This window comes from Schistocerca piceifrons, chromosome 1 (assembly GCF_021461385.2).
Source record: "Schistocerca piceifrons isolate TAMUIC-IGC-003096 chromosome 1, iqSchPice1.1, whole genome shotgun sequence".
NCBI lineage: Eukaryota > Metazoa > Arthropoda > Insecta > Orthoptera > Acrididae > Schistocerca > Schistocerca piceifrons.
Genome location: NC_060138.1, coordinates 146,452,826 through 146,479,907, shown reverse-complemented (window position 1 = coordinate 146,479,907; position 27,082 = coordinate 146,452,826). Strand labels below are relative to the sequence as shown.

Genomic DNA, 27,082 nt, shown 5'->3' with positions numbered 1-27,082 from the left:
GTGTGAGGAAGGCATTAGATGACGCACACTTAGTGTAATGTTTACACTACGGAGAACCCACTGCATCGGTGCGATAGGGAATACATGTTATGCTAATATAAGTAACTGTGAGAGTAGATCATACGTACCAAGCAAATCGCACTGAAACAAGACCACGTGTGAAATGAGCTGTCCGTTTTAATATAGGAACCAAAACAGCAGTGGTCTCCACTCATTCAGGAAAGCTGAAGAGAAATTGATTTAGCATGGCGGAACCAGGACTGAACGTGTAGCCCATCTCTATCACAGAAAAGACTTGGTTCGAGGTCCTTAGAACGAATTTTGACGTTGTAACATTCGAAAATAGCCGACGACCGAAACGTAGGTAGTGAAGTACATTATATACAGTCAAATGGAGGAAACTCATTTTCGGAAAGCTTTGGAATTCGCATTAACTGTTTTGATAGAATATGGGTAATGTCAAAAATCCTACGACCGCAATGGAGCAATGTACGTGTCCGGTAGGTCGCAAACGGTTAAATTCCCTTTTAAACGGAAATAAAATTACTGCGTTCGAAGACAGAATGAAGACCAGCGGAGGTGGCCGAGCGGCTCTATGCGCTACAGTCTGGAACCGCGCGACCGCTACAGTCGCAGGTTCGAATCCTGCCTCGGGCATGGATGTGTGTGTCCCTAGGTTAGTTAGGTTTAAGTAGTTCAAAGTTCTAGGGGACTGATGACCTCAGAAGTTAAGTCCCATAGTTCTCAGAGCCATTTGAACCATTTTTGAACAGAGTTAAGATTTAATTAACGTAAATAATTCAAATCAATCTCAAGATTAGGACTCAGGAGACTGTAAATCAGCGATTGAGGAAACGGTTCTAAAACTAAGAATTTTCATTTATATTGGAAATACATTAGAAATGCAGAGATTAAATGAGCCTTAATAATAAAGTTAATGTGTTCTCATAACATGAAATGCTCCTCCAGCAAAATTCACTTAAATTTTTCTTGAGTTCTACGTTTTCCTATTTAGTGTCGGAGTTGTTAAAGTGAATCAAATAACTGTAAACGAATTTCGCCACTAGTCATATTTTAATATGTTGCTTTGGATTGAAACAATTACAATCCATTATCTCATCCCTTGGCGTCACATGAGTATAACTTACATTATTTTTACACAGCACTTTCTGTGCTTGAATAACAGCTTATTTTGATTCTGTTGTTGATTGCGTCCGTTAACCGCAAATAAACCATAATATTTTCATTTCGTATTCTTTGTTATAAGTATATTTTCGTGCGAAACGAGAGAAGTAAGCGATGCGATTCGGAAGAACAATAATTTATGCGCTGGTTTCATATTCCCAATTGAAAGCTATCTCGCAAAATTTTTGATACTGTGTTTAGAAGGTAAAACTACAATTACAATTTCTTTTAAATCACAAATTTCTTATTCTTTCACGACAGTATTGCTGTATCCTTGTTATCATCTGCCTGTATAAGAGTGAGATATCGATACTTCTAGTCACTAGAAAGATGATTAAAATTTTGGTTGTGAATGTTCAGTATGTCATTGGTAATAAATTACAGTTGCAACTCGGGCAGAGTGGCCAACATTTTTCACTAGTATGCGTAAGTATCAGTCAGCTTGTAAACGAGTCGCGGAGCATCTCCGTCATGTAGGCGTCGCCATTTTTCTTTTTGCGGGCTCAGGTCAGCGTATACATTACGGTGATAGTCTTGGGCTCACTGTGACAGCAAGCGGTGGCAACCTCGCAGGGACGCCTTCTGTGTGTCTGATTATGTTAAAATCTGCAGCCTTCCAGTTTTTCCTCCAATTTTGTTTCGTTAGCGATTTTTGCATTAGATTTGGTTGGCTGTTGTTACGACCACTTTAACTCCTTCATCCTTCAAGTGCTGATCATTTCGTCAGCAAATGCCGCCAGCTTGTATTGGCACTACAATAGATTTTGTGACCAAGAGTCACTCTGATGACTGGAGGGGGCAATGATCAAATATCGGAACAAAAGGTGAATCTCGTCCACCAGCATGTGCACACTTCACTGATCATCCCTGACGTTCGAGGATTAAACAACACACTAGTGAACCAGATACTGCTGGAATAGCCGAGCTCATGCGAGGTGGCGCAGTGGTTAGACACTGGACTCGCATTCGGGAGGATGACGGTTCAATCCCGCGTCCAGCCATCCTGATTTAGGTTTTCCGTGATTTCCCTGAACCACTCCAGGTTCCTCTGAAAGGGCACGGCCGAATTCCTTCCCCATCCTTCCCTAATCCGATGAGACCGATGACCTCGCTGTAAGGGTCTCCTTCCCCAAACAACCCAACCCCAACCCAACCTCATGCATTGCAGCTGCATCGACAGCCAGGTCATCCAGTCAAACTGCATAGAATTTTTCCAAATGCAGTAAATGAGAAGAGGAAATGGGAAACATTCTAAGTTCAAAAGGCTCTGAGCACTATGGGACTTAACATCTGAGATCATCAGTCCCCTAGACGTAGAACCATTTAAACCTAACTAACCTAAGGACAGCACACATGTCCATGCCCGAGGCAGGATTCGAACCTGCAACCCTTGTAGCAGCGTGGTTCCAGACTGAAGCGCCTAGAACCGCTCGACCACAACGGCCGGCAAAACATTCTGAGTGCCAAATCTGATATTTGTTGGGAGAATTAAAAAGCAATGTGTCTCTGTTGTATATAACGGTTTAGTCTCCAGAAAATGTGAACACTGCTTCATTTTATTTAGAGTGTTCTAATTGCCATACCAGGGAACTGACTAGTTCTACGTGCCAATAACAACGTTTTTACACATTGATGCTTACAAAGAACAAAACAGTACTCAGTCATTGTTAATACCTCTGCTTATTTACTAAAATAGCTTCGTTACCGGTTTAGAGCCAACAGGGTCATGCTCAGAGGGACTTTTACATTTTTATTACACTCGTCATTGTTTACATTAGTTCTTGGCTATTTTCTGTCTAACAACTAATGTAAACTAGTAGCACCGCTATTTGTGCAAATGAATAGTTTTGTTAACAGTGGCTGGTTGCTCTTTTCTTCTTTGCAAGAATCATCTTGTATTTTGTACCCAGCCGTCGTCTTAAAAATGTCAGTTTTCGGCAAAGTAGCAGGATGAAAGTATTTGTTGCAAGTGCCATTTATACTGAAAAATTAAGTTTTATTTATCACAGTACAAGTGCATAAATTCAGCATTATGTTCTTAATTAGTAGAATTGTAATAAAAAGAAGAACCACTTCTCATATATTTTATATTTTGGAACTCCATGTGGAAGCACAGCTTGACACAAAGACTATGAGCCATCTGCTAACGCATGTTTGAAACACTTTCGCCTGGATCAAGACTAGGGACATACAACAGAGTACCGAGAACACAACAGCACTGAAAACATGTTCTGTTTAAAAAATGGCACTTGGAACGTTTTCCATTTCCACTCTTCAAATATTGTCGTATGGTATCTGAAGAAAACTTCACAAGCCAGGATAGCTAAAAAGCATTTTATTGGAAGACCGGCTTCGAAACAGACATGCTGTCTTCATTGAATCTTATGCTTTTGAATTTTTACAACATACTATCCATCAGTTTTACAAGTCGCTTCAAGTTGCATATGCACTTCCCACTACCACGAAGATCACTACGCATCGGCATGTCAAATGTAAAAGTATTTTACGTACAAACAAACGTAACTGTACTGTTTGTACACAATGCTTTTACATTTGACATGGCAGTGTGTAGCTGGAAGAGCATGTGCAGTGTGAAGTGACTTGTAATACAAAAATGGATAGTATGTTGTAAAAATTCGAAAGCGTAAGATCCGATGATGACAGCATAGTTCTGTGGAGACCAGTCATCCAAAAAGAAAAAAAAAAATGTTTTTTTAGCCATCTTGGCTTGTGAAGTTTTCTTCAGTCACTATATGTTACAGATCACCCCCAGACCGACCATATCAGGAATGTGTGTAAAAATTGTCATAGTCAGACGTGAGGGTTCGAAAATAGTGGAGTCAAATGGAGGACGAAACTTTGACTTCTAATTTGTCTGATTATTTCAGCCGAGGCTAACATCCATGCACCGACTCGAAACAAAAATTCCAGAATGACCTATATTTTGCAAACAACAACTCGGTTCACTCAGCTCGCCTACGATATGCACAATGGCGGAGAAAACGGCGTCCTGATTGGTTCCATGTTCCTCGACTAAAAGGAAGGCATTCGCTTTAGTCATTTTATCCGCGTTGGATCATCGGAACTCCGCCGCTTTAATGATAGTTGGTGAATGACGCAACCAGCCACAAGTACTTTTTAAATGTTTAATTTTAGTGCCATAACAGGTATCGGGCTGCCAAGCCCATCTTCAGGTGGTTAATATTTTTCGTTACGTAGATGTTTTTATCAACGATGTTTTGATCAACGACCTGTCTCCTGCTCCGTACTGCATAAGAATATTCGAGTATTTTGTGCTACTTTATCAGTTGTTTCATAAATGAAAATACGATAAAGTAATTGCATATATATATATATATATATATATATATATATATATATATATATATATATAATGCAAAATAGAAAATAGTGGTGTTCATTTACATACGTTCCAGTAGATGAGTATCTGTTTTGTTGTGGCCCATGTGGTTTGCTAGCTCGATGTGTGTGTTGTTGAATTCCACCGTAACACACATATTGTAAATATATCGCCATGGTGGAATTCAAGAACATAAACAACGAGCTAGAAAAGAAAACCACATGGACCACAACAGAACAGATCGCCATCTACTGGAACCTACGTAAGTGAATACAACTATTTTGTATCATATATAAATGCAAGTACTTTAGTGTATTTTTATTAATGAAACAACCGATAAAGTGACACTAAATACTCGAATATTATTGTGCAGTACGGAGCGGACGACGTGGTGTTGATCGAAACATCCGTGTGGCGAAAAATATTAGTCATCTGAAGACGGGCGTGGTAGCAAGAAACTGCTTATGGTACTAAAATAAAACATTTAAAAGTATTTGGGGCTGGTTACGTAATGCACCAACTATTCTCTATACTTCCGTTCTGTGGTTTAATGAAAGAGCTCACCGACAATCGAACTAGGTTTACTACTGGACTCACGACTTCCTTGCAGACAGAAATACCAAGACGCCGTCGTAACGGGAAAAAAATCGGTAGATGTCAGGGTAGTTTCAGGAATAGCGCAACGGAGCGTTATAGGGCCGTTACTGTTTACGATACATGTTAATGATCTAGTGTATAATGTTGGAGGCTCCTTGAGGCTATTTGCAGGCTATGCTGTGCTTAACAAGAAGGCTTCAACGTCAGAGAACTATAGAGAATTGCAGAACGTTGACGATTGGCTCCGGAACTGCTAGCTGAACCTTAATATAAATAAATGCACCATAACAGGCGGAGAGATTCGCCGCTGTTCGATTACACCATTGACGATAAATCACTGGCAGTAGGAACTACTGTGTAAGTACCTAGGACTAACCATATGGAGCGATCTAAGGAGGAGTGGCCATATAAAAGAAATAGTAAAACCCAAAGAATGGTTCAAATGGCTCTGAGCACTATGGGACAACATCTGTGGTCATCAGTCCCCTAGAACTTAGAACTACTTAAACTTAACCAACCTAAGGACATCACACACATCCATGCCCGAGGCAGGATTCGATCCTGCGACCGTAGCGGTCACGCGGTTCCAAACTGAAGCGCCTAGAACCGCACGGCCACACCGGCCGGCTAGTAAAACCCAAGGCTGAGATTAATTAGAGGAAACTTATGGAAAAGTAATTCATTCGAAAGAGAAGTGGCTTATTAAGACAATTGTTCTGTTAGTTCTTGCGGTTTGCTCCGCAGTCTGGATCCCTTGCCAGGCTAGGTATAAAAAAGAAGAGATAGAAAGAAGGAAGATTAGGGTTTAACGTTCCGTCGAAATAGAGATCATCAGAGACGCAGCACAAGCCCGGAATTCTTCAAAGATGCGGAAGGAAATCGGCCGTGCACTTTCAAAGGAAAGATCTTGGCATCTGCCTGGGGAGATTTAGGGAAAATCACCAAAGAGATAGAGAAGAGCCAATTAAGAGCGGCACGTTCCGTCACGGGATCGTCTAGTCGGTGCGACAGCGTTACAAAGGTGCGCTGTAATCACGGGCGTTGGGAGGTTCTTGCTGTTGAAATTCCGAGAGCGTACATTCGAAGAAGTGTTGGATAACCAATTACTTACCCCCCGCCCCACACGCTCACATATACATCTTGCGAAGTGCGCGCGACGAGAAAATCAGAGAAATTTTAAAAAGTGATCATGATTTTTCAGTGTTGTATTCACTTACAATTTGATTTCTTTCCACACTACTTTATGGGTTACAATGGATAATGTTACCTGTCAACTTTTGTTTATGTCCGTTAGTTTTAATTGTCCCAGCTGGTTTTGGAGAATTTTAAAGAGTTTAAGTGTGGTAGATGATTTGTACTTTTATTGTATTGTGCGTGATGATTGGAATCTGTAATAAAGATTTTCCTCACTTCTAATACAGCGCCTCCTACCAGAGATTTCCTTGTAGCAGCGGAGGAAGTAGACTATTAGTTATACATCTGTTCTGTCACTGTTCATGGTTAAACTTACCATGTTGTACGTATCTCTATAATCTTGACATGGTTACTGCTATTTGGAAAATATTATTTCGTCTTGGTACGATACGACCTGTATCTTGTTACACAGGGTCCTCTCCTAAGATTCGTCAGACGTATTTTCTCTAATCTTTGAGCAGGTATTTTCAGTTTCGTTTTTGTATTGTTTAGCTGGCGTCAGCCCAAACAAACCCTGCTCATCACGTCTTTGACGCCCAGTGTTGATAGAAAGCGTCGCTTTGTTTCCCGTTACAAACAACATTATTTTTAAATCGGAACTTTACGCATTCATTCGATATAGCATTCGCATATTAGTCCAGTACCATATTTGTTTCACCGATATGTATTACCATTGAGAGTAAAAGTCGAAAAATAACCAGTATTCCAGCAGCGGCAGTAGACCCTACAGCTCTGGCACGCGCTGACTGCTACCGCCAAGGATGCAGGGCTACTGAATCGCTACTGGAATGCTATTTATTCTTCGTGTTCTACTGTAACTGTTAATACGAATCGGAACCGCGCGGCTGCTACGGTCGCAGGTTCGAATCCTGCCTCGGGCATGGATGTGTGTGATGTCCTTAGGTTAGTTAGGTTTAAGTAGTTCTAAGTTCTAGGGGACTGATGACCACAGCTGTTAAGTCCCATAGTGCTCAGAGCCATTTGAACCATTTTTGTTAATACGAATCGATAAAAAGCCCGTCGGATTAGAGTAACTTGAAGGTGCTCTATCGAATGGACAGGTGAAATTCCGAATTAAAAATAATTTTGTTTGTACGAGGAAACAAACCGACAATTTTTTTTTAATAATAAGCGTCGCATAAAAGACGTAACGAGCAGTAATTGTTGGGGGTGACTCTCACTACATTTTCCAAAAAAAAAAAGAAATTGCAAATATCTCTCGAAACGGTAGAGGAAATGCTCCTGACGAAATTTAGGAGAGCACTCCGTATGCACTCAATACTTTTTTCTAAACGCTTACTGGGTAAATCGTAATTTTAACTCTCCATCTCGCAGGACGATTTGAAAATGGGTTGGGCCGGCCGTTGTGACCGAGCGGTTCTAGATGCTTTAGTCCGGTCGCAGGTTCGAATCCTGCCTCGGGCATGGATGTGTGTGATGTCCTTAGGTTAGTTAGGTTTAAGTAGTCCTAAGTTCTAGGGGACTGATGACCTCAGATGTTAAGTCCCATATTGCTTGGAGCCATTTGAACCGTTTTGAAAATGTGTTCCAGTAACCCAGAATTAGCGATCAATTGAATAAAAAGGGAATCTTGCAATTTTGCCTGTTTCTGTATCGAACTGTATAACACAAATTACTGCAATTAATCCTGCTGCTGGAAATCCAGAGAAATTGAAGTCGATGGGGCTGTTTATCGAAAATCATTCTTCCCACGGGTCATTCGCGATTCCGGAATGCCATGATGAAAGGTAAAAGGGTGGGGATATATATATATATATATATATATATATATATATATATATATATATATATATATATATATATATATAGGAAATACCCTTTACCACACAGCGCAAGATGCCAGACCCCTCACCGAGTGTGATGTGGACACGAATACACGGATATATACTTGTGGCAAAATATTCTTCTACTTTTCTGTACCTCCAATTGCGGTCACGAATCGTCTTTAATGTCATCGTAGTTGTGATAGCCGTTAGAGAATATGTAGCATGGTAACCAGATAGGCACGGGACAATGGCCGGAGTGTTCTTATTTCCCCACCCTACACCACCATCCTCCCTTCTTAATTTGTTTGGTGTGGGACGTCTCAGAGCTGAACCAGGAGCTACCATTCCGCCGGCGGTAGTAATCGGTGTGGCGCAGAATAATGGCTAATTAAGAGGCTGCCGTGAGTTGTGGCCGAGCGATTTGCCAGACAAAGCTTGTCGCAACCAGGAGACGCGGGAGGGAGGCGTGCACCGTGAAGTCCGGCAGTAAATCCCCGGCTGTGGCAACCGCTCCACTGCCGGCTAATTACACGACGCGCCCGGCGGACGGTCACGAAGCCCAAAGCGGCTCGGACAGAGTTCTCTAACAATCTACTGTTTCCAATCTACGATTTCTTACCGCGCGTGTCGTAAGTCGAATTAGAGCCATTCTAAGAAATTCAATAAACTCAAAAAATCTCCGTTCCTGGCTTTTTATGGCGTTTAGTACGAGGTCGACACGCACTGAGCTAAGAAATGTCATTGGATAGCCATATGCACATATACAGATGGCGGTAGTATCGCGTACACAAGGCATAAAAGGACGGAGTTGTCATTTGTACTCAGGTGATTCACATGGAAAGGTATCCGACGCAGGACGGGAGTTAACAGACTCTGAACGCGGAATGGTAGTTGAAGCTAGACGCACAGGACATTCCATTTCGGAAATAGTCAGGGAATTCAGTATTCCGAGATGCACAGTGTCAAGAGTGTGAAGAGAAAACCACATTTCAGGCATTACCTCTCACCCCGGACAACGCAGTTGCCGACGGCCTTCACTTAACGACCGAGAGCAGCGGTGTTTGCGTAGAGTAGTCGGTACTAACAGACAAGCAACACTGCGTGCAATAACCGCAGAAATCAATGTGGGACGTCAGACGAATGTATCCGTTAGGACAATGAGACGATATTTCACATTAATGGACTACGGCAGCAGACGACCTACGACTGTGTCTTTGCTTACAACACGAGATCGCCTAAAGCGCCTTTCCTTGGCTCGTGACCTCATCGGTTGGACCAAAGACGACTGGAAAACCACGGTCTGTTCAGATGAGTTCCGATCACAGTTGGTAAGAGCTGATGGTAGGGTTCGATTGTAGTGCAGACCTCACGAAGCCATGGGCACAGGTTGTCAACGAGGCACTGTGCAAGCTGGCGTTGGCTCCATAAAGGTGTGGGCTTTGTATACGTGGAATGGACTGGGGCCCCTGCTGAAACTGAAGCTATAAATGGTTATGTTCGGGTAATTGGACACCACTTGCAGCCATTCATGAACTTCATGTTCCCAAACAACGATGGAATTTTCGTGGATGACAATGCGCTGTGTCACCGGGCCAAAATTGTTCGCGATTGGTTTGAGGAACATTCTGGACAATTCAAGCGATTGATTAGGCCACACACAATGTTCGACATGAATTCCATGAACACTTGCGGGATATAATCAAATGGTTCAAATGGCTCTGAGCACTATGGGACTCAACTGCTGAGGTCATTAGTCCCCTAGAACTTAGAACTAGTTAAACCTAACTAACCTAAGGACATCACAAACATCCATGCCCGAGGCAGGATTCGAACCTGCGACCGTAGCTGTCTTGCGGTTCCAGACTGCAGCGCCTTTAACCGCACGGCCACTTCGGCCGGCTGGGATATAATCATGAGGTCAGTTCGTGCATAACATTCTGCACCACACCGGCAATACTTTCGCAATTACGGACCGCTATAGAGGCAGCATGACTCAATATTTCTGCAGGAGACTTCTGACGACTTGTTGAGTCCATGCTATGTTGAGTTGCTGCACAACGGCCGGCAAAAGTGGGTCCGACATGATGTTAAGAGATACCCCATGACTTTTGTCACCTCATTGTATGTAGGAATCTGTTCTTCGTTAAGCCTATGTGACATTGATAATCTGCATTGTCGAAACAAATGGTAGACTCTCGTGGGGGCTGTGTGGGCACGTACCGACAGCCAATAAATTAAAAGCCAAATGTGACACAGGGGGCCAACACTCACTTAAATTATTTGAAACAGTTGAAACCGAAACCTTCTTGCTATAAATTACAAGCTACTACTGTCGTTTGCCGATGCCTTCGTATTTCTGTCAGACATGGCAAAGGACTGGAAGAGCAACTAAACGAAACTGGTAGTATTTTGAAAAGAAGTTATAAGATGAATATCAACAAAAATTAAAACAATAGTAAGGGAATGTAGTCGAATTAAGTCATGTGATACTTAGAGAATTAAATTAGGAAATGAGGCACTAAAGGTATTAGATGAGTTTTGCTATTTGTACAGCAAAATATCTGACAACGGGGGAAGTAGACACAATATAAAATGCAGAGTGGTAATAGCAAGGAAATCGTTTCTGAAAAAGAGAAATCTGTTAACATAAAATATAAATTTAATTGCTAGCAAATTTTTATGCAATTATTTGTGTGCAGTAGTTCGCAAGTGAAACCTGTGCTATAAATACCCACACAGGCCAGTAGCGTAGAACGGAAAAAGTAAACGAATCGAAAATAGTTGCTACAAAGCTTTTATTGATTCAGTGGTTTCATCCGTAGTCCGGTATGACTATCCTAGGTTTTATCCGCACTGAAGTTCCACTTAAGTGGTGGGGGTAAAAATGTACCCCCGAAAGGGGTATTTTTGTGGATGCGGTTATATCTCGGAAAGGGCTCACAATATCAAAAACATTGTGACGTTACAAATTTAGAGCATTAAATTCTGCACTGAATGAGACTAGATGTATATTTCTTGGGCCCCCCCCCCTTCCCATACTAGTGCTCATCAAAGTTGGACAAATTTTACATAATTATGAAAAATTTCGTTTCAGCTTCTGATTTTTGATAATAGCATCCATCTATCCATCTATCGATAAAATTATCCATACAAAAGTTATAGTGGAATAAATTCAGCCTTCGATGCGATCAAAAGTGAATATTTTGGACCACACATTTCCTTACAGCTCCACTTTAAATTTGGAACACTTTTCATCGTCAGTGATACGTTATTCACACTGTATTAAATATAGTGCTATAGCATCCCCTTGCACTAGACTTGTTCTTACTAAATATAATAAGACAATAAAATTTTAAAATTGTAGAACGTGTAAAAATATTAAAAAATTGTTTCATATAGAATATGATGAGATTCATTTAGCTGACATGAAGATAGATGCAGGTTAAGAAACATAGTTCTTGAAATCAATAGGTGATTATTATATTTCATAACAACAAGAACTGTCGTTAAAGATGTGGCGATGAAAGGGGAAAAATAGGCAGGTACAAATCTCACAGACGTCCACGTTTGACTCTCGTTGGGCTACTTGACTCCTCAAAGTCTGCACTTTCCGATTCGATGTCCGTCGGTCCATCACTCGGCTTCTCAATGTCTGTAATTTTCGTAGCCCCATATATGCAGTCCAGGTTTCGTCAGCATCTGGTTCGTCAGTTTCATCCGTTTGGATGGACTTAGTGCAGGAGCTCCCCTTGCAGTTGGCACAAATCACTGAACACTCAATCCCAGTTTTATGACACCCACAACCACCTGCTCACTCCTTATTGCATTTCCAGAAAGTTGTGGAGAGAAGAGGCTGTGGAGCCGGTTCTCTTGGAGGTAGGAACGGGTCAACACCAAACTTTGAAACCTGCCATCCTCAGAGGAGCAGATCCATCTGGTGCCCTAAACATATTTGTGCTTGTGAGTAAGTTCTCAAGCAAAGTTAGCGGGGTGCTTCGGATGTTGGTGTTAGCGATGAACTGGGATTACACTAGGGTTTTGGAAAACATGTCGAATCGCAATTTAGATAAAGCAGGCTAGCTTTGGCAATAGCTTCAGCTCCAGTATCATGCTCGATGAAAGGTTTCATTTCTTGTTGAAGAGTTTTATTTTCAGCCGACATCTTGGCCACCTTCTTCTTGCCCTGCTCGAGGAGCATTAAGTTACGTTACATCCACTTATGGCGTGAAGAAATGTGAGTGGCTTTCTGATGTTGTCTGACAGTCCGAAGCTGTTAGGACCAAATACTTTTGATGGTGGCGTTCCTCCTCCAGGTCTTGAGAAATATGTGTTTGCTAATGATGTGGGTAGGGCACCGGGCATGATGAGAAGGCCGTATCCTCACCAGCTACCGTAACCTTCTCATGCTCCTGTGATACCTCAAGGACCGTGGCAAGAATCAGGTGATCTACGTCTTCATTAGCTTTAATGAGAAGCCTTCACCTTCAAGCCTCTCAATAACCAAGCAAGACGTATTTTATTTCTGTCGTTGGAAAGGAATTCTCCTGAGTCATTGTCGCCATCGTCAATTCGGCAAAGATGACCTCAGCATTGCGTGTCTCTCGCTTTGGCGGAGGTGCTCAGCATATTTGATGCTCTTGGTGGACAGGTCTTGTGGGTAGCCATCACTTGTTGCACTTCGGTTGCAGTATTTCTTTAGGTAGTCAACTCACTTGATTCGGATTCATTGGAATGTTTCACCATTGTTCCGGACAACCCGGTGGAGAAGAAATCCACCAACGATGACTGAAGCTGCTCCTTCCACGTTTACCTCATCCAGTGGTGTGGACGAGTCATGTAATATTGTCTTGGGAATCTTCCTCATTCCTGCTGCATAGGAGAGAGGGGACAGGGTGCCAGCTCATAATGGAAGTATTTTAACAGCAAAAAAAAAAACAAAAGGTCCTCTTGCCAACCTACACGATGAATGTCAGTTGATGCAATTTTAAGACGGTGTTGTTCGGAAATGGGTGGTCCAAAAAATTCACTTCTGGTCTCATGGAACGCAGATTTTATTGTTCTATAACTTTTTAAAATCCGTCCAACTTTGATGAACGCTAGTATGCGAAATCGTGGTTCAAAAACTACGCGTCTTGTCTCATTCAATGCATGATTTATTGTACTACAACTTTTAATAGGACCTTGTTTTCGATACTGTGAGTCCTTTACGAGATATCCTTTACGAGATATAACCATAAAACCACTGAAAGACCCCTTTTGGGGACGCAAATTTACCTCCCACCACTTAAACACAATTCCTCCCGGGCACGGGGTGTGGAACCTACGATAGTCATACTGGGCCAGAAATGAAGCCATTAAAACAATGAAACCTTTTGTAGCAATTATTTTCTACTGGCTTTACATGTGATATGAAAAGAAACAGAAGATTTTGAAATGCGTTGCCACGGAAGAATTCTGAGGAAGGGCGGATAGCAAATGAAGAGAAACGGAGAAAAACAAATTTATGCTCTTAGACTACACTGTAAATACGTCATGAGGAAGGCCGTTGCTACATAGAAGAAACAGTAGACTTTTAATATTCTAGCATTGTAAGTAACTTATAACATGATGCTGCAGCACACGCTGAAGAATTGTAACGATACTGACACAGGCTGCCGAAAGTCTCTCTCTCTCTCTCTCTCTCTCTCTCTCTCTAACTGACAAACTCGGCATTGCTCGGGTATTCGTTTCACCAATATTCTATTAGAAATATACCTGCAGTAGATTCGATGTGAGATGGTCCTGGACAGTTTGTGTATGTTGATGCAGCTGCCACGCCTGTCTACAACGCGATTTCGTAAACGTCTCTATAGCAACGCCTTTTTATGATTCTATAGACGGCTATTGTTTTCGCCTACAGCCGTGTGCGATTAGCAGTTGAATGCATTCAAAAGTGCTGCTAGATGTCAGGGATTTCCTTAACTTGACACGACTGTTCGAGTGTCTTAGTTAGCGGTGAAGAATAAATGTATTAGAATTTCATGTATGATGCGGCAAATTTTCACGCATCCCCGTATTTATGTGACGTCAGATCTCTTGAACTACCTATCTCACAATGATATATTTATGTAGGTGCATTCAGCGGCATATGTGGCCACTGTCTGTGAAATATGTTGCGTATAGTGTTAGTAACAAAGAAGTGTTAAATTTAAACGTCATGCATGATGCGGCAATTTTCCACGCATCTCAGTGTTTATGACGTCATATTTCCTGGACTACTAGTGGTATCAAGTTATAATTTTGTGTGTGCATTTAGCAGCATGTGTGGGTAGTGTCTGTGAAATTTATTGCGAATAGAGTTAGTAGCACACAAGTAATAAATTTAAACGTGATGCATGATGCGGCAGTTTTTCACGTAGCTCATTGTTTATGACGCGAAATCTCCTGAACTATGATAAGTAGAGGTTTTTTACACCAACAGTGACTGTTGCCTGATAATGAGGGATATGTGTACCAAATTTGGTTTAAATCGGTCCTTTTTTTTTTTTTTTTTTTTTGGAAGAGATGTGGAACATACATACATACATTTTTATGATGTGTATGGGTGTTTGTCATATTATAACATTAATAATTTTATGCAGCCTGAATTTTAATCTATCAAAATCCCTACAGCACATGAAGTATGAAGTGAGAAATAAATTTTAATGCTTTTAGTCAAATTAAACATAGTGCCTAATAATATTTACTCCAATCTCTCCAAAGCCTATGGCTTATAGAAAAACCCTAAAGACAAATAAGAGGGTATCAGTTAATCAGCTCCTGAACTAGCTAATTGTAATGGGTGTTATGAGTCAACACTTTCTTGGCTTTCTTGGTACGTAGCCACGTGCATATCATTACTGCTTAGTGGACATGGCGTAAATCGTGTATGAAAATTCCCCAAACTATTACGCTCCCACATATGTCTGGCTACACATCGAATATAATTTATTGTGTATCATAGGTCTCTTTTGTAGTGTAAGATATTGAATCTATACAGGTCATCCATTCTGCGGCTCCGTCACAGTCAATTTTTGACTAAGATATAATGCCAAACTTTCAGTTTCTTCTCGCCTAGCTGCCTGGAAGTTCATCTTCAGTAATTAAAACATGAGCTGCGAATTTTCAGTAGTATACTGATCAACAGCCACATTATAAGATATACACTTTCAGAAAATTATTTACTAATTGGTTTTCCACCTTTTTGAACAAGAATATCAGTGACAAAAATTAAGAATGTCATTTCAGTAACCTAAAATCGTTGCTTTCCAAATTGATTGATCTTTTGGACAGTGACCCGAAAATTTGAATTACAATTTTGGATATATTCGCAGCAGTGAGGTCAGCGTCGTTGGGTACCTTGAAGAGTAATGAAAATTTTAGGTGTAGGCACACAGTGACATCCACAAACCGTTAAATTAAACGCAAGATTTCCATTATTTACCTACACTGTTCTCGTGTACACTTCAAATACTACTGTCAGATTTCTCCTGTCCCACTTATTTTGCGGTTCAAATAAATAGATTAATATTCATCCTTCCAAACCAAACGACAGATAATGTTCAAGTAAAGTGTAATTTATCCACAGCAGTCGAAGTTCGCCATTGATAGAAAATAGCAATTCTTGCATCCGAGGCTTTAGTTATCGAAGGGTGACAACGTAACACGACACAAGTTAGACATGTGAAGATTACGCTATGGGTATGCGAGTACACTGCAGGTCTCAAGGGACTGAAGAGTCCAGATCTTCGGCAGAGACTTGTAAACATGTCTGTGACTTCAGAAAGGCACTGTTCCCCATATGATTTCTCAATGACTGGTGAGCGGCGAGTATTGCACGTTTGAAAAAGCCCCTTGCGGATATGGAAATAATCATCATTCTGGTCTTAATAGACAGGATTTTCGGACGGCGACAAATTCGCAATGATCTTCATATAATTGATAGATATTTTTTATTAATTTTATTGTACTATGTCAGTAATGTAGCTAGTGCGCCTTGTCTCTTACACATACTGAAATGTGACTCAGTCGAATGATTCTAGTATTTCCTCTTATCACGAGAGATAATGCGCAATCCGTCCCCCGCCCAACGAACATAACGCTCTCGAAGAACAAAGCGTCCTCACTGAAGTGTTGTGATGTAAAACACGGTGAACTGCTAATGATGAATCACCAGTACTTCTTTATCTCGTAGAAGTAAATCTAACGGTCTTCTACAGTAATTCCCACACTGCACAAACGTCCTCTCAATGAACAGAAGAGCATCCTTTGATGCTTCCTCTTTTAAGCTCTAAATAATTAAAAGAAAATGGAAAGACGTTTGCAGTCATCTGCAATCATATACGACATTTAGTCAAAGTTTTATTCACTCTTAAGCGTCCAGTAATAAATAATTTCATTTCCTTTCGTGATCCGTGTATCTTGAGGCTAGCTGATTAGTAGTTTTGGAGAAAGATAGGACAGTGTTCCAACCTTCGTTAAAACTCGTTTACCAACAAAAATAAAAGTGTACGGGTGCAATTCGTATACACACTGAAGGCTACCATTGCAAAATATTCCTATACTTGTACAATGCATCAGATAGTTGTGAGAAAAGAAATATTTACACGAGGCTGCTAGTGGTAGCAATTGATGGGCGATCGTTTTCGAACGCTCCAGTCTGTTGTGTTCTTTAGTTAAACAATAATTTTTTAAAAATTTTAGTTCTTACATGTGCGCTTCTAGCAACGCATTTCATCAACAGAAATTCGAATCCTAATGAATAAGACCAAATTCTGCAGGTACCTCTTCTGCTTTAAAATTGGTAACGAATGCGTCTTAATATGTTACCACAAAAATATTTCACAGATACGTACATTCATCCAAGTAATTGTTCACACGTTAGAAACTTACTTGTGACGAAACGAGTTAATCAAAATTAGACTAAGTGAATAATTTTTTAAAGCGAAACACACTCTATTATCATTTATCACAGTCACTGTACTAGTTTATATGAAATAAAGCAGCACGCAAAGAGACACTCTGACTGTATTTAATCGATAACGACAAATTAGCGAATTCGATACTTCGAATTACGCGTGGGTAATAGTTGACGTCTAGATAAATGCCGTCAGTTTTTCTTGCATCTGCTGCTGCACATGAGGAATACTAGAGTTTACGTGAGACAGTAAATACGTAAGCTTACTCTAAACGTATGTCAGCATTTTTCAGTGTTTCACTTTCTTTGTCTTCTGTTACAGTTATTTCCCTTAATTACTTGACCATTGATCAAACACAGTCTTTTCCTTTTAATCCTGGAAAATCACATATCAGTGTTGTTTGAAGAATTCCTGAGCCATCAGGCGGTTTCCATACACTATTATTATGATTATTATTAAACTCATAAATTGTATTGGTAAAACAAAGAAAATGGAAGAGTTTTCTGCAAGCTATAAATTTCGGTGAAATGTCAGAGGTCCGTTATTTGACGATGGAACTTGAGGTCTTAGTTTTTATGTTGTGTACACTAGCAGAAAGTATACAAATATATACGCCTTTTGCCCGGAATAAGCGGGGCGAGATCGGAAATTTTAATGTCTTACGAGGCAGTGTGTTTATCGTCAGTATTTTGTATTTAATGACAACTGTTAAATGATTCTGCAACTAGAGCGCCACCGCTTCCGGTGCTGCTGGAATAATGTTGCAAACACGATTTTGTTTCCAGCGTCACTTGTCAGATTAATTCGCTTCGGTGACCTGCCCTTTGTTCACTGCACGTGCACAAAGCGACTCAGTTTCCTTCCGGGTTACGATGTGAGCTGTGTTATTACGGCAGCGATGAACTGATTTACTCATTCTGATAATTTTTTGTTCATGGATGCACAGACGTACACGCAAAGAAAGACTAGGAAAATGACACAGTACTAATGATTTATTATTTATTTGACGAGACAATTCTACTTGGATACAAAGAACATGATAACATGTTCACAACAAACTATGAATCTCATCAGGTACTCGGAAATGGGTGACACGTTGAGTTCACAAAGAGAATTAATGTCAGAGTTACACATTATTATCTAGAATTACGTTTCCACACGCGGAAACATTCCTTTGTTACTTTTCTTGTGTATTAAAGAAGATAGCCACATGATATATTGTTATGGGATATTATATAAAGTTTTAAGTTAAAGACAGTGCACAACAATTGCTGAATAACAACGAATCTAACTTAAACAAGAAATTATTTGGACAAAAATATGTGTACAAATAAGAGGAACGCAAACACCATAGGAAATAATGGACTGTTTATAATCCAGATACATATAATAAGAATTAAGTGTACCCTCAAATTGAAGAGTGTTAGTAATACATACCGAACTAAATTTAACCAGGAATAGAAAAATAAAAATAAGGAATACCATCATAGCGTACGGTTTTGATTCCTAAATGAAGCAGGAAGTTATACCTAAAAATCATACAGCAGTGTGTGAGAAAGCTCATCTGCAAGAGGGAAAAGTAACGCATAGTTTGAAAATCAATTTTTGCAACAATGGTCTTGCAGTCTTATTTTTATTTACGGTACAATGGGAGGACTATTCATAAAAATGAAACGTTTCTAAGCAGAATCTTATTTTACACACTGAATATGTATCAAAAAGGAATCAATGTAACTCACTTGTAAGCAAAAATTTGGTTGCTCAATCCTGGAGCTATCGATCATGCGTAAAAGTACGTAAAAGTTTCCTTAGAACATATTACAATTTTTTTATGGCGCTCGGAACTCCAACAGAAATATTAAGTTACCGACTATAACGTAATACCTGATACTAAATAACAGTGAATATATTGCGATATATTCCTAGACTTTTTTCATCATATTTTACAAGTGGAAAAAAGATATGCATTCCATAGTGACTACATAGCTTGGTACATATCTGTAACTCGTCTTAACTATGTTAACTATGCACAGTATGAATTCCTTTAGCGTTGTCTTGTTGGCAAAACTGTATCGTCACAAAAACTCGAAGTAAAATTGTTGAAAAATCCTGTTCATAATCACACACGGCATGCTATCGTGTGAACGAAATACGAAACCGTAGGCTTCTATATCATTAAGTAGCTACAGTATGGTACTTTTATTCGCTTACAGACCAATTTTACAAAGATATGGAGATCTCGTGGTAGTGAAATTTAACGACAGCAAAAATAACGTAATTCATGTATGCAAGCATTTAAAAATTTATAGGTCTACTTTGATTAGATGGAACAGGTAGTCGGTCGTGGCCTTAAAGTAGGAACTATTTCGGCACATATCTGAAGTAATTTAGGAAAATCTTGGAAAACTATGGCCTGATGAAGACTGGAGTTTGCACCGTCCTGAATTCAAAGGCAGTCTGTTTAAAATGGTGCTACCTCATATGGTTTATCGCTGGTGTACACTAACGTTACGCAAAAAATTTATTTAATAATGTAAGAGACTAGTGCTACACTGCTCATTCATTTTTCACTCCCAGTCACTGCACGCATTGCCACACACTACACACACACATTATTTCATATTGCAGCACTACACACACTATCAGTTGATGTCAAGAGCATAACGACGATCTTTGGTTTCTATTTTCAGCTTCCCATTTCCCACCGTGAAAAACTGTCATCATCCGTATATAATGAGTGAGATGGTGAGATCAGAAAGAGGATAAGATGTAAATATTATCCACTGCAGAGGGGACTAAGGTTTTGAAGAGAGAAAAGATAGTTACCTAATGTGAAAGTGTAATGTGAAATGACAGATGTTTTATTATTATTATAGTCATTGTTATTTACCTATGCTATTTTGTACCAAACCCCTACTCCGCGTTACCTAAGCAATACTTCTTTATATAGAATGTACTGTTTTAACAAATACTTCCATTTTAAATAAGTTCGTTTTGGAAATCTCTTCGTTCTCCTTTAGCAATTTATTATCAATTTTATTCCTTGGTACAAAATACTGTCTAGTTTTTTTCTTATTCCTTGCTGGTAAACGTCAGTGCAGTCTGTACATTGTTCCATGGACATGGATAGAGCTGTTTGTGCAGTAACTGTCAATGTTATTTTCGATGTGCACAACTGGTAAATGTACTCACATAATGTAGTTAATATCCCCAGTGTTTTGAACAGACCTTTAGAATGAGACCAAATAAAAATTATATTTATTATTCTTATGGCTCTTACCTGTAGTTTGAAAACTGTGTTCATATGTTGTGCGTTTGTTCCCCAGAGAAGAATTCCGCAACTGAGTGCACATACAGACAGTGCGTAGTTAAAAGACACTGGGTGCTAAACGCTGATGGCAAGTCTAAGGTCCTAACATTCTGATGACACTCTGTTTGCGAGTATATTTGTGTCTTTTCTCCAGCTGAGAATCAACATTCATTCTCGGAATTTTGCGTTTGTTATATAGTCAATAGATGTGTCGTCTAGCTTTAATTTAACAGCATCATTTTTCCTCTTTAAAATCGCATTTGTCTTCTTTATGTTCAATATCACTTTATTTCATATCGGCCAATTGTAAACATCATTTAGGTTTTCATTTGCTATCTCTGAAAGAAGTTCTCTTTTCTTCTGAGTCATTGTAATATTGTTGTCATCAGCAAAGAGAATTTCTTCCCCAAGAGTAACACGACTGGGAAAGTAATTAGTACATATCAGGAACAGTACTGGTCCTAACATGCAACTGAAGATTCAAAAAAATTTATGTTCATTATGTAAAACTGTTCGTTTTGCCTATGAAATTAGTATAAATGTAGTGAAGTTTTCATTAATTTAAGCTGCACTGTGTCAGTTGATGGAAGCTAATTAGGGTGCTGATAACCCTGTAGTTGTGCGCCTATAAGCCACACACACACACACACACACACACACACACACACACACACACACAAAAGCGCGCGTGCGAAGGAAATCTGAAGTGTTCCGAACGCATTGACAGTAGACTTGCAAGGGCCATCGAACAGCTGACCGCCCGAGACCGTGCCCGTCCCAGAGAGTGACGCAGCGCGGCTTCCTGGAAGACGGCGTGTTGACCCTCCCTCCAGCATTAGGGAACCCCAGCCTGTGACAACAAGGCCCTGTACCTTGTCCACCGTCCACCCACGCAACTACTGGTTCTGTACGTCAATACCGGCTACCACTTAAAAGTCCGACAAATGTCATTTACGCAGAGTCTTAGAAATCATGGTGATCTCGCAAGGTCGCGGTGTGTTTGACAGCTAGAAGTTGGCGTCGACACTGACGCATCGTTCTCTTACGTAGTTGTATTTATTTGTTGACGTGGGAAACAAAAAGAAGGGGCGATATAATAGATTACAGAGCATATATTGGAGCTAATAAAGAATTGCCAAGAGCTGGAGAACGGGAAATGCACGGAAAGGAAAAGAAGGAAGTGTTTTGATAACTAAAGAAAATGTGAACAGGGTACCAAACAAAGTCCAAGGGTCTAACGATGGCCATTTTGCTAACACCACAGAAACTATATGGCGTTAAACACTGTAGTAAATAGATTATTATTCATTACTAATATTACTTCCAATAACTATTGTTCTATAGACGAGAAGAAATAAAATTCAGATATTACTGTGGCCGAAGGAGCGATCTGTTTTATTTGCTAAAATGGTTCAACAGCCAAGATCGTATAAATATTTTTTTTACTTAAAACAACCGGTTTCCACATACTTTGATGTCATCTTCACATCTTAAGTTGTCATGTGGATAAAACTAAGTACATTATAGAAAGTCCGTCATAATTAAAATATTTAAAACCATAAAGCACATCGCGCAAATGGCCGCGTCATATATATATATATATATATATATATATATATATATATCACAGATGCGTGTTACGTCACAAAAACACAGTGCAGAGTAGTACATCTGTTTGCATAAGCTGGACATATTCTAAATATTTAAAATCCACCTTACGCCTTAAACGGCGTGTGAGGTACAACTCAAGCAATCTGAAAATGGTGACTACAACAAAATTCAGCTGATAAGATGAAGTATCAAATATCTTTCTCTGGATTATTGGCGGTTTTATCAATTAAACGTTAAGTCCTGTAATATTTACTGAATGATTTGAGATGTCAAATTTAGGTTCTCGACAAGTGAAATAAGAAGGTAGAGGAAACGTTTTTTTTCGCTTAACATTCATACTATTTTTATTACAGGAACTACAGTAGCAATAGATTAAGAGAAGTCTTGGAAATAAGGGTAGGACAATATGACGAATCCTGTAATTTGCACGAAACTTTTTGCATATTAATTGTTGTATGTGGGAGCGCAGATTGCCGAAATTCACTTTACCGAACAGGGTGAATTTTGATAGGAAAGTGCTGATAGTACGGACGACCGCGAATAAAAACATCGTATAAACTCTTGGTCTTTACTCACACGTTTCTCTAGTACAACCACTTGGAAGTGTCAGCACTATAACTGGCAGCAGATTCACAAATCATTAATTGTGATTGTATCGCCACTAACTTCAATGTCTCTGCAGATCGTATAGACATTAGCCGTTTTTCTAAACAGGGCGGTTCTCTATAGCGCTATTCTAGTTTAACGTTCCCACCAACAGCTGAAACGGAGGAACATTACATGTGTCTTGTTTAGGCTTTTTACATTTGCGAATGTTAACTGGGAAGGGAAATTTGCCCACAGCCTTGGAAGGGAGTGAACAATACTTTTGTAAGAGAAAGGCAAAATAAGAACTTAGGACGTGGAAACTAGATTTACATGGGTACCTATAGACGTTGCAAGAAGATATAGAGAGAAATTAATGAATATCTGGAATTTAGAAAAAAAGTATGATATACTACAGAAATACGTGAAGCACTCACATAAATGAAAGTATAACTAAATACAGAAGAAAGTTTCAACATCGCCCATGAGAAAGAAGATATACAGATACAGAATTGAGGCCAAGAATACCGACCGTGCTACACTATCAAAGATCTTGACACATCTTAATAACAGCTTGCCCCGTCCCTAAATTAATATTAAAGATCTCATAAAAGTACCCCAGCACACAATAAAGTATTTTATAAAAAGCCATTTATAAAAAATCTTTGACTAAGTTACTTAAGTGCTATGTGGGCTCAAGAAGAAGTTGAAGTTACGACGAATTACTTCGCAAAACAGTCTGTTAATTTACAACCCTATTAATTTACTACCCTACTAATTTCAAGTAGTTATGTCTCAGAAACGGCAGGGAAGAGAGAATATGCTTTTAAGCTTTCTGCCGTGTATTAATGTTCGTCCAATCTCAAAATTCTTTTAAATTATATATTTTTCAGAAACATTTTCATCACTTTAATATGACAACACTAAACATGTGAGGGATCGTATGGAACTCCTCGCTCACTTGCATGTGGCCACTCGTGGGAAACAGCACAGAACGTCTTAGAGAGCTCAAAATGTTGGCAGTGTCTTCGAATGTTGAGCATCTTCGTCTGTGAGGAATGGTGCCGCCTACGGATGTAGCGGTAAACGGCGCTTGATGTTATTGAGAGATATTTTCGAAAAATTTTGGTATAAGGACCAGTGGTCCCCGGTGGCCCATTATACAGTAATTGTACTTCGTTAGATTCCATACTCAATATTAATGTTATCATCTGTATTGCACTGAAAATGCCTGCACACGGTATATACCGTGCGTCTTGTCTGAAAACATACCTGTTCTACCCGCTCACGGTAGTTTCTGTTGCCAATAGCGAGGCTCGTTATGCTTTTCGCCCTCAGCTTGGATTCACTACTGCACCCGTTCGGGTTTTGCTTTTCTGGCAGTGTTAGTTGTACTTTAAAGGCGAAACGCAGCAATAAGGATAGGTTCACTGACGAAGAGTTGGTCGATGCACATCTCATGTATGGGTTCACTGAATGCAGTGGATGACAGACGCAACCACTGCATGGTGATCTGTTCTCGAAGCGACAGTAACCACGCCACACTACTTTTGTATCTGTACGTAAGAGAAACCGAATCATTCCTAACTAGAATGGTTAAATATCACAGGGCTTCTTCACTGCTGTAAACGTATTGTCACAGAAAAGTTTAATGTGGAAATAAAGCAATAAATAGTAATTACTTAATTACTCCGTAACGAGCCATCGGGAACCACGTGTCTATTAGAGGAAAATACTCTGAAAATAACCTTGATCAACCTCCGAAATTTTGTCGGGAAATTCGGACTGACCCTGTGTAGACTACTGACGACAGGATTCTTTCGTGTGACAATTTCTATTATTTGTAAGATTGGACGTGTACCATTAACCCAAAGAGCATGGATGGCTTCTACATTCACATACATTTGCAAAACCTGACGTCGTCAGATGAAGTAGACACAGCGATCTGTATTACTTATTTCTAATTCTGATTCTACGTGGTGACATATATGGTTCAAATGGCTCTGAGCACTATGGGACTTAACATCTGTGATCATCAGTCCCCTAGAACTTAGAACTACTTAAACCTAACTAACCTAAGGACATCACACACATCCATGCCCGAGGTAGGATTCGAACCTGCGACCGTAGCGGTCACGCGGTTCCAGACTGAAGCGCCTAGAACCGCTCGGCCACATCGGCCGGCGGTGACATATATGTCCAGGCCAGACTTTCGATATTTTGACATGTTACCAATAGTGACGGTACTACGGTAGAGGATATATCTTACCAGTATTGTCGAAATTATTTCCTAATCCATTCCCGTACCGAACGGATGTGTGTTGTTCTACGACGCAGCATGTAAATTTGCGTATAAAAATGTGAAACTAAGATTACGACTGATACACTAGATTTCTTTTAACGAGGAACACGCTCTTTGCCTGTACCAATGTGCTTCTTGTATCCTCTTTGTTTGCTCTGTTTGAGTTATTTTGCTTCCAACATAGCAGAATTTCTTCACTTCATCCACTTAGTGGTCCCCACTTTCAAAATTATTGCCAATCTCATATGTTACTTCTCATTACTTTCGTCTTTCTTTAGTTTTTTCTCTGTAGTCTTATTCTTGCATACATCCCTTCTACCCTTAGTGGAGCAGACGGGTCACTCCTGTAGCCTACTGATCACTGGACGTGTAAAACCGACACCTACAGGCAAGGTTATTGCTTGGCATGTATTGCAACACCTGAGATCGTCCTACGCCGTAAAATAGCTGCAGACACTGTAAGCAAAAAGGCTGAACTAAATCATTTACATCGATCTACAGCCGTCAGCCACCAAGATCTAGGTTGAGACCCAGAAGAAGTTTCCTCCGTTCCGCGTCAGCACTATCTATGTCTCCACGCGTTGCCAGAAAACAATTGTGGAGAGCTAGTATCTGCATTTGACCAACTTCAAATGTGGCCATAACGTGCTGAGTGACTAACATCGGGAGGTACTCTAGATTGATCCACCTGGAGATGCTTGAACAGGCCAAGAGCAAGAACAACGTTGTCAAATGGAGATATTCCAAAGGGCCGATGAAATGTGTAAGCGGAGAAGACATAGTGGATGGCCTGTGCCACTGTCCATGCTGCATGAGTCATGCAGAAGAAGAGCCGTTGAGGGGTGAGGGTGCTGCAGTTGCTGTTGCCCTAATTCTAGTAGGAAATCATTTACTTTTTCCCTCTTGCGTTTGGTTACGTAAAATATGTAAATGGTCGGTTATCTAAATTGTTGTTTAAGCAGTATCTCAAAACATTGCACAGTTATGTAGTGTACAGTTTTGTACGACTTCTGGCTCCACGAGCGATAAAAGTACTCAGATCTGATGATGTTTTGCCGGAGCCGAAACCAGACACACTTTCACAAATATCTGTAAACGCATTCTAGATGGACAAAAAATTTGTTGCACAGCCAGTGGGTGACGATTTTGTCCCGTGAAGGTAATGCGTAGTTTTTTGCAAATAATCACTGTTTATGGTGGAAGGGGCAGCTAGCGAGGCGAGCAAAGCGGCGCGTACTGACCCGTCCTTCTGCTCGGCGGCGCGGTCGCGCTGCCGGCGGTTCTTGAACCAGTTGGAGACCTGCGTGGTGGTGAGCCCCGTGGCCTCGGCGAGCTCGCGCTTCTCGCGCGGGCTGGGGTACGGGTTGTGCGTGTACCACTCGCGCAGCACGGAGCGGGACTTCTCTTTGAAGCAGTAGCTCGTCTCCTCGCCATCCCAGATGGTGCGCGGCAGCGGGAACTTGCGACGCACGCGGTACTTGCCGACGGCGCCCAGGGGCCGGCCGCGCAGCTTCTCCGCCTCGACGTAGTGCGCCTTCAGCCAGAGCGCCTGCAGCTTGGGGTGGTTGTGCGGCGAGAACTGGTGCGACTCGAGAATGCGGTACAGCTCCTTGAAGTTGCCGCGGTGGAAGGCGACGATGGCCTTGGCCTTGAGCACGCTCTCGTGCTTGTGCAGCTTGTCGCAGGCCGGCAGCGACCAGAGGAAGCGGCCGAGGCGCTCGATGTTGCCCGACTGCTGCAGCACCTCGCACACGCACGCCACCTGCTCCTGCGTGAAGCCGAAACTGGGCAGCAACGGACTCATACTGGGCGCCGCCGTCACACCGACGCCGACGCCGCCCCCGGGGGCGGCCGACGCCACCGTCGTCGTCGCCGCCCCGACGCTGACGGCCGGCGGCGGGGGCGCCGGCGGCGGCGAGTGCTGCTGCTGCTGCTGCGCCTGGAAGTGGTGCATCGGCGTCTGCAGGCCTCCGCCAGCGGAGGGGGGCCCTGCCAGCATCGCAGCCGGCGCGCTAGCCGGCCATGCGCCGCCGCTCTCTCCCAGCTGGCTACTCGCGTGGCGACGTGCACGGATGGAGCGCGCGCCCACACAGCGTCGACGCACTCGGCTCGAGGTCTCGAGACGTACTGCCGGCCGCGGCCGCCCGCCGCTACCGCCCCGACCAGCTCGCCGGTGACCCGCCCCCCTCGCCGCGCCCAATCACCCTCCTCGCT

General features: G+C 41.2%; 1 protein-coding gene across 1 annotated transcript in view; it reads right to left on the bottom strand.

The window, feature by feature from the left end:
* Positions 1-26,738, bottom strand: part of LOC124791091 (homeobox protein six1-like) — a gene marked incomplete at its 3' end in the record, with an annotated part of 426,719 nt that extends 399,981 nt beyond the window's left edge. Inside the window, exon 1 of the mRNA XM_047257837.1 lies at positions 26,110-26,738. Within this exon, the coding sequence (XP_047113793.1) occupies positions 26,110-26,672 (563 nt within the window). The remainder of the gene's footprint in view (positions 1-26,109) is intronic.
* Positions 26,739-27,082: the final 344 nt, after the last annotated feature.